The sequence below is a fragment of the Aotus nancymaae genome, unplaced genomic scaffold (assembly GCF_030222135.1).
Source record: "Aotus nancymaae isolate 86718 unplaced genomic scaffold, 86718_ANA_hifiasm-v0.15.2.pri h1tg000009l, whole genome shotgun sequence".
Lineage (NCBI taxonomy): Eukaryota > Metazoa > Chordata > Mammalia > Primates > Aotidae > Aotus > Aotus nancymaae.
Window position 1 is genome coordinate 16,615,764 of NW_026988420.1, and position 12,432 is coordinate 16,628,195.

At 42.2% G+C, this 12,432-nt stretch overlaps 1 protein-coding gene across 1 annotated transcript in view; it reads left to right on the forward strand.

Annotated features, from left to right (window-relative positions):
- Positions 1-4,628: 4,628 nt before the first annotated feature.
- Positions 4,629-12,432, forward strand: part of VPS36 (vacuolar protein sorting 36 homolog) — a 36,480-nt gene continuing 28,676 nt past the window's right edge. Inside the window, exons 1-2 of the mRNA XM_012466202.3 lie at positions 4,629-4,746; positions 11,788-11,856. Coding sequence (XP_012321625.1) covers positions 4,651-4,746; positions 11,788-11,856 — 165 coding nt within the window. The 5' untranslated portion in view covers positions 4,629-4,650. The remainder of the gene's footprint in view (positions 4,747-11,787; positions 11,857-12,432) is intronic.

Here is a 12,432-nt window from a genome sequence, read left to right on the forward strand (position 1 = left end):
GCTACTCGGGAGGCTGAGGCAGGAGAATCGCTTGAACCCAGGAGGCAGAGGTTGCAGTGAGCAGAGATCCCACCACTGCCTGGGCAACAGAGTGAGACTCCACCTCCAAAAAAATAAAATAGGCCAGGCACGGTAACACATGCCCATAATCCCAGCACTTTGGGAAGTGGGCAGATCACCTGAGGTCAAGAGTTCGAGACCAGTCTGGCCAGGATGGTGAAACTCTGTCTCTACTAAAAATATAAAAATTAGCTGGATATAGTGGCGCACACCTGTAATCCCAGCCACGTGGGAAGCGGAGGCAGGAGAATAGCTTGTACCAGGGAGGCGGAGGTTGCAATGAGCCAAGATTGTGCCATTGCACTCCAGACTGGGCAACAGAGCAAGACTCAGTCTCAAAAAATAAAATAAAATAAAATGGTTAATTTTACGTTATGTGAATCTCATCTCAATTATTTTTATAAGTTGGCATGGTGATTAAAGAAAGTGACTCAAAAGATACCATGGAGATCTCAATAGGCTAAGATGGTGAATAGGAAAACGCAAAACTACTAGATTTTTCATCATGGCAATTCTCCTCTAATCTCCAGACTCATGCACTCCAATGACGGTCTATTTTTTTGAGACAGTTTTTAATATTACTGCCCACAATTATTGGAGAGAAAGCAAATCTTTTTCTAAAAGATCCAAAAAAAAAAGACTTCCTTCCAGAACCAGTCTTTGCCAACACAGCTGACCATTAAACTGCAGGCACCTGGAGTATTGATGATTAATTAGCATTAGTTGTTCCTCCTGTGCCATGTGAAGAAGGTAAAGTGCCTGTGAGAGAGGGAAGGACAATCTGAAAGGTAGGAAGACAATGGGGACACAGTGGGGGGCACAAAGTCTGGGGAAGAGAGAGGCTGAAGAAAGAGGTAATGGACCATAGTGTTAGGCACTGCAGAAGTCTAGTAGGACTGGGACTGAAAGGGGACCATAGGATTCAGAAGGTGGGAGGTTCTGGCAAAAACATCCTGGGGAAAAGTACAAAATATTGCTGACAGCAATTTTAAAAACCCTAAATAAATGGAGAGATATTACATGCTCATGGATCAGAAGACTTATATTATTAAAAAGTCTATTTTCTCCAAGCTGACTAGTTCAATCCCATCCCTATCAAAATTCTAGAAGGTTTTCCATAGAAATTGGCAATAGGGTTCTAAAACTTAAATGTGTATGTAGTGCATCTAGACTAGGCAACACAATTGAAATAGAACAAAATTGGAAGACTACCTACCTGATTTCAAGACTTATAAAGCTACAGTAATGAAGACAGTATGCTATGTTACTGGTGTAAAGAAAGACAAAGAAATAAATGGAATACGAAAGAGATTCCATCTGACGTGTGCTGCGTCCCGCGCTGCACAAGTGTTCAAAGACCTAAGAGGGAACGTGGGGGATAAAGAAAGACACAAACATAAACAAAGAGAAAGCTGGGCCAGGCGGTTGGGGAGAGTGAGATGTCAGTCTCTCTGGCCCCAATCTGCCTCAGAGTACTTTATTTTGTTTGTTCACAAAGCACATAGCAGAGGAAGGGTGCAGTCACTTAGAACAGCCTGTGGTTATTATTCTCATACTTCAGTTAGCATACTTCAGCTAACAACTATCTTGCAGCAAGGTCAGTGAAAGCTGGTTATCTCTCTAGGCCTGTCTCTGTTCTACACCGAGGCATACACATCCTCCTATTATGGTTTCACTTCTCTGAAGTTCAACAAAGTTCCCGGCAGCCTTGCTGCTGATCTCCCTGGGGGAGAGGGGCGACTCTGGCTCCCTGCAATTCCAGAAATATAATCAAGTCTATCTGGTCAATTGATTTTTCCAATTTCCAAGGCAACTCGGTGAAGGAGGATAATCTTTCCAACAAATGGTATGGGACAACTGGATATCTACATACAAAATACCAACTTTGACTCTTCTCAACCCGTGTACAAGAATGAAAAACAGAAACAAAACCTGACAACTTCAAAATGGAGCATAGGGCCAGGCCTGGTGGCTCATGCCTGTAATCCCAACACTTTTGGAGGCCAAGGTGGGTGGATCACCTGAGGTCAGGAGTTTGAGACCAGCTTTGCCAACATAGCGAAACCCTGTGTCTACTAAATATACAAAAATTAGCATGTTGTAGTGGTGGCACCTGTAATCCCAGCTACTCAGGAGGCTGAGGCAGGAGAATTGCTTGAACCTGAGAACGGAGGTTGCAGTGAGCTGAGATCACGCCGCTGCACTCCAACCTGGGCAGCAGAGAAGACTCTTCTCAAAAAAAAAAAAAAAATGAAGCATAGACCTAAATGTAAGAGCCAAAACTATGAAGCTTCTAGAAGAAATCATAGGAGAAAATCTCAGTGACTTTGTGTTAGGCAAAGATTTCTTAATCAGTATCACTCTCTGGTTTGTGGAAAAAAGATTTCTTAAGTGAGGAGGCAAATTCTATGAGCTATGAAAGAAAAAAAATACACTGGACTTCATAAAAATTAAAACCTTTTGTCTATTCATTTATTGCCATATATAAGACACATGACATTTCTCCTTGCTCCAGCCTGGATATAGGAAACCCTTGTACAGTTGTCTATCCCAGCAGCTGTCATATGTCAGGCTTCTATTTGTGTACTACAGACTGTACATCCCTCAAGGGCAGAAAACATACCTTGCAAATGTCCTCATTACCTAACATTTTGATCATTGCAAAGCCCAGGTAAGACTGCACAGTTCCCCATCTGATTAGGATGCTTAGGTCACATGTTACTTTCAATTAAAAAAGACTAAAAAGTTGTAAACAAATCATCAAAAATCAGGCAATGATGGTAAATTGTGATATACAAGATAGCACATTACAGCAATTCAAATGTTTTTAAAGAATTTTTAGTTATTGGGCATATGCTGATGATGGAAATTGAAAAATATGAAATACAGAAGACACTGTTTAGAAACAGACCAAAATACACACAGGATTTTAGAACATGGTAAAAGTGGCAATTCAGTTTGGGGGAGAGGTGGCTTATATTCATTGGAAAGAGCCTTGCCTTTCTTGTAAAGCCTGGACACAGACCACTGACTCCAAGACTGGGGGAGATGTGGAGCCCTGGGAACAGAGAGCAAGCCTGCCCTCTGTCCCTCTGCCCCTCTGCCCACATGGGCATGCAGCCTTAGGTCCCAAAGGGGAGCATAGACCTAAATGTAAGAACCAAAATAAGAACCACTTACCCCAATAAGTGGTAGGCTCTCTAAAAATGTGTTCACAACCTTTAAAGCAGTTATTTTATTTTGGGAAGACACTGTAAGAAAATAATCCTAAAGAGAAAAATATGTATCAGTTGTAGGAAGACAGCTGTAGGTGCTCCATATATGCAAAATATAAAAATGAAATGGCTAGGGTCAGCAGCCACCTGGTGGGTGAGAGCAGCAGCCATGGATGGCTTTGCACAGACCAACTAACAGGTGAGTTATAGGAGATCTACATATTGAAATGTAAATTCACACATGAGGTCTGTATTAATGTTGGAAATGCCTAAATAAAAATAATATATTTTTTTTCTGAGCCTGGGGGTGGGGGGCGTGGAATGGAGTGGGGGAGTTGAGTGGAGGGGGAAAGGGTCTTTCTATGTCGCCCACTGGTGCCAAACTTCTGGGCTCAAGCAGTCCTCCCACCTCAGCCTGGGAAGCAGCTGGGAATACAGGCAGGTGCCACCAAGCCTGGTTAAATAAAATGTTTCCCCCAACTAAAAAAAAAATTTGTTTGGACACATAGGTGTATATATTTATGGGGCATATGGGATATTTTGATACAGGCATACAGTGTATAATAATCACATCAGGGTAAATGAGGTGTCCTTTTTTTTTTTTTTTTTTTTTTTTTTGAGACGGAGTCTGGCTCTGTAGCCCAGGCTGGAGTGCAGTGGTGCAATCTCGGCTCACTGTAACCTCCGCCTCCGAAGTTCAAGCGAATTCTCCTGCCTCAGCCTTCTGAGTAGCTGGGACTACAGGCGTGTGCCGCTACGCCAGGCTGATTTTTGTATTTTTAGTAGAAACAGGGTTTCACCATGTTGGCCAGGCTGCTCTCGAACTCCTGACCTCGTGATCAGCCCTCCTTGGTCTCCCAGAGTGCGGAGATCACAGGCGTGAGCCACCGCGCCCGGCCAAGATACTCGTAAAGGGAAAAAAAGCAGCATAGGTAGTAGTGACTTCAGTTGTAAAGAGACAATGCGTGTCATAAATATTCATTTGAAAAAGAGGGGTTACATGATTATTTACAATCATTAATGAACATGGCAACATTCTGGATACTGACAAGAAAACTGCCACAAACATGCAGGCATAATGCACAATAAGGAAGTCCAAGCTGTGGTCGGGGCTCCCTCGCCTCCCTACAAGCTCTGAATTTAGAACGATGTGGACCTCCTGCCGATCAAGGGTTCTAAAAGGCTGGCTGCGAATGGACCGCCAGGGGCGCTTCATCACTTCTCCACGTCCCTGGGCGCACCTCCGAGCCGCGCCCGCTCCGGCCCAGGCCGCTCCCTCCCTCCCTCACCCGCCCCGTCTGACGCTAGGGGGCGCCGCAGGCTGCCCGGCGCGCAGCTCGCTGCCCCGCAGCGCCGGGGCGGGGAGGCGGCGGCCATGGACCGCTTCGTTTGGACCAGCGGCCTCCTGGAGATCAACGAAACCCTAGTGATCCAGCAGCGCGGGGTGCGAATATACGACGGCGAGGAGAAGGTAGGGCGTCGGCCGGCCTTCCCAAAGGGCTGGCGGAAGGTCCCCTGGTGAGCGCGCGGCCCTGCTTGGCGCGGCCAGGTTCCCGGTCTCGGTCCCGGCCCTCTGCGGCCCGGCCGGCCTCTGGGCGATACCAGGCTCTCCTGCCCTCCCCGCCGGCCGGTCGCGCACGGCCTGGGGCGCTCGGGCGCCTTCCCAGCGCGGTACCCGACTTTGGCACTGTTCCCAGCAGGCGCGGATCGCGGCCGCGTCCCTCCGCCCGGAATGCTTCCGGGAGCGCACCGCCGCCGTGCTCGGGAGAAGGCGCGCTGTGGGTCTGCGGGCGCCGGGCGGCGATCGGGCAGCCGACTTCCTTGGCGTGGTTCCAGACCCCCTGACGACACCCACCGCGGCCTCGGCACTGGACAGCCCGGTTCCGCCTTTCTGTGAGGAGGGCGCGGTGGCCGTACAGTCCGTGCCCCCGCGGAAGCGTTAGCTCGGACCTTATGCAGGCGGGGGGATTAGCAAATCTGCCCTGGGCAGAGGGGTGAGGGGTGCGTCGACAGGATTTCCTAAAGAGGTGTCAGTGTCTCATTGGAATGCCCTTGCCAGAGGCTGTTGGGTTTTTGTTTTCTAATTGCTTTAGAAAGGCATTCTGAGCGTACGGTTTGTAAAGTGTTATATTAATAGTAGACCGTGCCTTGTAATGCAAGCATAAATCTTCGAAGGTGAGTTTGCAAATCGAGAGGAGAAATAGGAAGTGTAAGTAAATATTTTGTAGATACTTTTGTGAAACTACGAAATAGTTTCTGTCTTGGGTTGAAACGTATAAACTGGAGTTAGAAAAATTTTTAAACTCATTTACCCACAAGCATTTTTGGTTTCCAGAAGTTTTAATTTGCTGCCTCTCTTCTCTTGCCGTTTTGTTAACGACACTTTCCGCTGTACTTTGATGTAAGTTCCTCAACTCATAGCTTTTCCTGGTCAGTGCTTACAGCTATCTAGAGGCACAGATGACATTGGACCCAGGTCCCCTGACCCTTAGGGCATTTTCCATGGGTTGTATTGCCTGTATTATTGAGTAAAGGTCTTTTCCTTAAATAATTTGCGTGAACCTAACTTCACTTACTGCCTTAGCACTTCTTAATTTAATTAATTAATTAATTTTGAGACGGAATGTCGCTCTGTCGCCCAGGCTGGAGTGCAATGGCGGGATCTCGGCTCGCTGCAACCTCCACCTCCCGGGTTCAAGCAGTTGTCCTGCCTCAGCCTCCTGAGTGGCTGGGATTACAGGCGCCCGCCACCACACCAGCTAATTTTTGTATTTTTAGTAGAGACGGGGTTTCACCATATTGGCCAGGCTGGTTTCAAACTCCTGGCCTCAAATGATCCACCCACCTCGGCCTCCCAAAGAGCTGGGATTACAGGCGTGAACCACCGTGCCCAGCCTGCCTTGGCACTTCAACTAGCTTGATCTCAAGTTGAGTCTTCCATCCCCGGATTGGAGTGGCAAGCTACTTATTTCCCCTTTCTTACCAATTTACATCTTTGTGACTATTTTAAATGGGAAGGTTAATCCACCTCCCCTTCCTCGGCGTTTTGATTTTGCCCTCTCTTTGAGAGGAACTGAATGTTGACAGTGGCAGATCTGTTCTCAGAGACTCCTCCAGTGCCAGTCCCTGAGGGAGCACTAGGAAGTCATGCTTTTGCAGAGCGTGGCATACCACTATTCTGTGGAACTCCAATATGAAGACTAGGAACACTTTTGCTGGCAGGCAGTATAGCTGTGATAGATTCAAAACAATGTAAAATAACAACTGTTAGTACTTTTATATGAAAAATGTATTGTCGAACCAGCAAGTTCTAATTTTCACTTTAAAATTTTTGCTCATTGTTTTAGCAGACAAATATATAAAGGTCAGAGGGGGAAAACTAATCATGGGGGAAAAATGCTTTAGACCCTGTGATCTAGTCAGGGTCTTAACTCTTATAAAGAATTAACTCTTCTAAAAGATTGAAACTTGAGTGAAGCTCTAAGAGGAGTCCCCTCACTACTGTGCCCCAGGGCTGAACTGACTTAGCCACTTGCTGAATTGCCTTGAAGCTACTTGGTCCCCAGGCTGAATGAGGCACAGGCTGACTCCTGGGGGAAAGTGCGTTATGAGGTTACCTTCATCTGTTGGAAGGTTTCCAGACTTCCTGTGGTGCTAAAGACTATACAAGGCTACGCATCAGCCCCCAAATCTGATGAAGTTAGTCTCGCTTTTAGGATGCCTCACTAGCTCCTTTGGCCTGGGGACTGCAGTCCAGATTGCTTAGCCTTCATAGTTTTGCATCCCAACCCACTCCCTGGGCAAGTGTGCTCATGGCTGTCTTCTAGACTAGTTGGATGCTCCTGGAGCACAGGTGTACCTTGCTCATCCTTGTATCTCCTGGCTGGTTGTGGGTGTGAAACACATTTTTTAAAGACCTGAATAATTAAAATACCTACAATGAGCCAGGAGCTGTATATGTCATCTTATTTAATCCTCTCACCAGGAATACGATGCATTTTGCTGAATAAGAAAGTAACGCTAAGACATACAGTGAGTTGCCTAAGATCCACAAAGAGAAGATTTAAATCTCTGTTGATCAGACTCCCAAAGCCTGTGCTTTGTTCGTGTGAGCTGCAGTGAACCAAGATCACGCCACTGCACTCCAGCCTGGGCAACAGAGATTCCATCTCAAAAAAAAAAAAAAAAAAAAAGGACTTCATAATATAGCAGTCACCAGTGCCACTCTTGATATAATGTTTAATACAGCTAATCTTCCCAAAGATGAGGAAACTGAGACCCACAGTCAATACTTGAGAAAACTGTGAGCTATCCAAGGTCATGCAACTAGTAACTGGTAGAGATAGAATTCCAAACCAGATCCAATGGACTGCTCTTCCCACTGCCCAAGTGCCTCTTATGAATACATGCATGCTTGCTTGTTTATACAGGCATAGTTTTCATGGTCTCATTATGACTGGATAATGTGGTACTTTCATAAGCACTGTAGACAGGTCATTTGTTTGAATTCACAGACGCTTCTGTAGCCTCAGCTAATTTAAAAGGTAACGTAAGGTTAGTAACGTGTAAAGCAGCAAGTTGGCAGCATATATCAGAAGATTTAGAAAATGTTTAATCTTTTTCAGCTAACAATTTCACTTTTAGGAATTTACCTTTGAGAAATAATCAGAGATGTGTAAAAATATTACATATAAGAATGGTTATCCTAGCATTATTATATATTACATAAAATATTATTATATATGGAAAAATTGGAAGCAATCTAAATGCCCACCATAGGGATTGATTAATTAAATTATGGCATGGGGCCTGGCGAGGTGGCTCACACCTGTAATCCCAGCACTTTGGGAGGCCAAGGCTGGCGGATTACCTGAGGTCAGAAGTTCAAGACCAGCCTGGCCAACGTGGTAAAACCCTGTCTCTACTAAAAATACAAAAAATTAGCTGGGTGTGGTGGCAGGCACCTGTAATCCCATCTACTCAGGAGGCTGAGGCAGGAGAATCACTTGAACCCGGGAGGCCGAGGTTGCAGTGAGCTGAGATTGCGCCATTGCACTCCAGCTTGAGCAATAAGAGCAAAACTCCGTCTCAAAAAAGAAAAAAATTATGGCATGTCTTAATTAGCATGAGGAATTGCTAATGATAGGCTGCTAACTATATTTTATAACTATACTAATAGTTACAAAACTCTTTCATATTCTATTTAAAGATTATACATATATACATAAACATCTGTGTATATATACATACGCACGCTGGCTGGTATGATTATGAGTTATTTCATTCTTTTCCAGACTCTAAATATTTTCCAGATTTCAACACTGAACGTGTATTATTTTAATAACAGAAAAAATGTAAATTAAAAAAAAAACAGTGTAAGAAGTTTTCAGTGAGTGCTGAAGTTAGATCAATTTGTAAGCAGTTAAAATTATTCTAGGCTCTGAGTGGTATAAGCAAACCAGCCTAAACTTGACTGTCAGGTTTAGATCTTAATCCACTGGAATCCCTACAGGGAGCTATTATACAATTTCTTCACTTAGAGCAGCAACATTTTACTTTTGCACATTATTAATTGACGTAGCAATGGAACATAGTCTGGCTCCAGCCTTAAATTAACATGAATATGCTTGGATTTCAGTAAGATAACATGCAAAGTTTCTTAATCAGAACTAATATGTTCTATAACGCAGCATTATGTACTCTTAGGATAATTAAATACATGCTTTTGGAAAAGATAAATTTACTCATTGGCAAAGAAGAGATTTAAAAAATATTGTAAACTCAGTTACTTGGTTTTGCATAAATGAAATTAACCAAAATGTTTGAAGCCAGACTGAACTAAGTGCCAATAGTACATATGTTTTATTTCTGATTCTGAGAAAAACATGGACTCATAAGGTCTATTCTCTGGAGTGTTGAAGTTTGTTGATGGGACAATCTCTCATGAAGTGTATTTAGACTAGATGGTTCAGAAGGTCTGTTTTCATTCAAGTTTACTAACCATATCATTATTTACTACTTAATACTATTAAAACAATAATACAATCAGGCCAGGCGAAGTGGCTCATGCCTATAATCCCAGACTTTGGCAGGCTGAGGCTGGTGGATCACTTGAGGTCGGGAGTTTGAGACCAGCCTGACCAACATGGAGAAACCCTGTCTCTACTAAATATACAAAATTAGCTGAGCATGGTAGTGCATGCCTGTAATGTCAGCTACTCGGAAGGCTGTGGCAGGAGAATCGCTTGAACCAAGGAGGTAGAGATTGCAGTGAGCTGAGATCGCGCCATTGCACTCTAGCCTGGGCAACAAGAGCGAAACTCTGTCTCAAATAAATAAATAAATAAATAATAATATCATCAGACCTTACTCTTAGAAAACGATTTTTAAAATGTATGTCAAGAAATGTGTTATTTATTATACGGGGACTTTTTGACACATGTTCCTATGTGTGCTTAACAAAAAATGATTGTATATACAGTTATATATACAGTTCAGAGTTACATGAAGATATACATGCCTGTGATCAATCTTTTCCTTTTATTTATTAGACATGTAATAAAGTTGTTAAGTATGGATAAGCCAAAAGGAGAAACTTGAAATAATCAATAATCCTACTATGCATAAACAACTACTTTTGGCGTCTTCTGTGTGTGGAGTCATGCTATATGTACTATTTTGAGACCTGCTTTTTTCTATATTAATATCATAAGTCTCTACGTTATCAACCACATATATAATTTATTATTATTTTTATTTAAGAATGATATATAATAATGTTCCAATTCGTTATTTACTTTACAAATATTTTTAACATGTTATTTTAAACTCAAAACAATTCCAGTCTTATTTTAATAAACTGGACCATCACTAAAATGCTTTCCTTAGAGTTTATGTTGTAAGGCTGCCTTATAAATGGGACTAGCCTTGTAACCTTTTTTTTTTTTTTTTTAGCTTGGACTTAGTGAGCAACGGATATAACTTTTAAAATAACTGAATATTCCTGGAAAGGACACAAGCAAGCCCTATCTTATGGCAAATTCCGCCTTCTAGTAACTTCAGTTAATAGAAGCTTCTAGTACATATGTTGTTTTTAACAGAAACATAGAGGTTTAATTCATTAATCTCTTGGGTTCCAACTCTAACATTTGCTTATTTATATTACTTTCAGGGCATAGTAACAAGTAGTGAGGGTTAAAGGTTTGGTCCTAAAGACCTAGCTGGCATTTCTTGGTGATTGTATTGTAGTTTTGAAGAACATTTTAAAATTTATATTTTGAATAAGCCATGTATACCCAAAGTGTATGTCCTAGTCAGCTTGGCTGCTAAAACAGAATACCATAACTTGGTGGCTTTAACAACAGGCGTTTATTTCTCATAGTTCTGGAGACTGGGAAGTCTAAGATCAAGGTGCTGGCAGATGTGGTTCTTGGTGAGGACCTTCGTGGCTTGCAGATGACCACCATTTCCCTGTGTACTTGCACAGTCTTTTCTCAGCACGCACTCATGGAGAGGAAGCCCTCCTGTCTCTTCCTCTTCTTGTAGAGATACTAGTCCCATCATGAGGGCCCCACCTCATGACCTTCGAAACCTAATCACCACCCCCAAAGGCTCCATCACCAAATACCATCCCATCGAGGGTTAGGGCTTCCACATATGAATCTGTGAGTTTTCTTTTAATGCTAATGGGTTTAATGCCTTCTTAGAGAGGTCTTCTCCACTCACATTACTTAAAAAATTATCTCATGATTTTTTTCTAGTGCTTTTATAATTTTTTCTTTTTTTATTCAATCATTTGATCCATCTAGAATTCATTTTGGTGCATTGTATTGGGTACAAACCAGATATATGGGTTTTTCTTTTTTCTACCTGGCAACCCGGTTGTGCCAGTGCCATTGATTGAATCTTCATCCATATTTATTTTTGTATGTATTTGTATCTATTCCTGGATTTTGTTTTTATTAAAAATGTTATGAGTGTTATACATGAATTGAACTGCAAAAAAATTCAATCAGTAGTGAAGTGTAGAGGTAAAAAAGAGCTCTTTGCTTCCTTTCTACCCCTTTCCTCCCATTTTTTCTGAGATAATGATTGTTAACAGATAACTGTGTGTTCCTTTTAGACCCTTTTCACTACGTGTGTATCTGCAAACACACGCATATACAGCATCTGTAATATTGTATATTGCTGTAAATCACTTTCTTTCCCACCCATCCAATGTCTTATAGTTCCATGGTAATCCATGAAGTTCTGCCTCATCATTTCTATTTACCTTTGCATAGATTGCAGAGTATGAATGTGTATCATACTTGATTGTTTGCATTTTCGTCCAATTCTGTCAAGACTATGCAGACAGCTTATGAAGTATGTAGCATTGGTTCTCTTTAATTTGTGATAAGCCTATGCTAAAAGTAAAATGTTTATTTATAAGATTAACTTAGTGTTGTATAATTCATGAAGAAGAAAATCTGAACCACTGTTATTAATATTTTGTGATGCTCTTTCTTTCTAGATAAAATTTGATGCTGGGACTCTCCTTCTTAGTACACACCGACTGATTTGGAGAGATCAGAAAAGTCATGTAAGATATAGTTTTTTTGCATCTGTTGTAGGTTTTATTTTGTTTACCTATTTTTTAGAGACAGGGTCTCGCTGTGTTGCCCAGGGTGATCTCTAACCTCTGGGCTCAAGTGATCCTCCTGGCCTCAACCTCCTGAGTAGCTGGGACTATAGGTATGAGCCACCACGGTAGGTTTTAAATCACTGAAGCGTTTTCTTCTTTTTTCATTTCTGGTAAAACTTATATAATGAATGCAATAATAAGTTTTCCTTTTCTGAATGACAAAAGAGTGTGTCCCATATAATTTCTCTTGAATGGAGTGGGAAACAGGAGTTAGCATGTTATCCTTTATTCAGCTCCAGAAAAGTCCATGTAGTTACTGGATGAAGAATCATGTTTTTTAAATACCAGCCTGTTTTGTTTTTTTTTTAGGAAGGGAGAGTGAGTTATGTGTATATAGAGCTGATATCTTTATTCCCAAGAGCTTCAACCTGAAAGTATATATACATTAATTTCAGCATTGCCAGTAAAATAGCTATCTCATCTGTGCTTTTATTTTCCTGATTGTCCCCCCAAGCCCCGTGAAATTTTAGTACC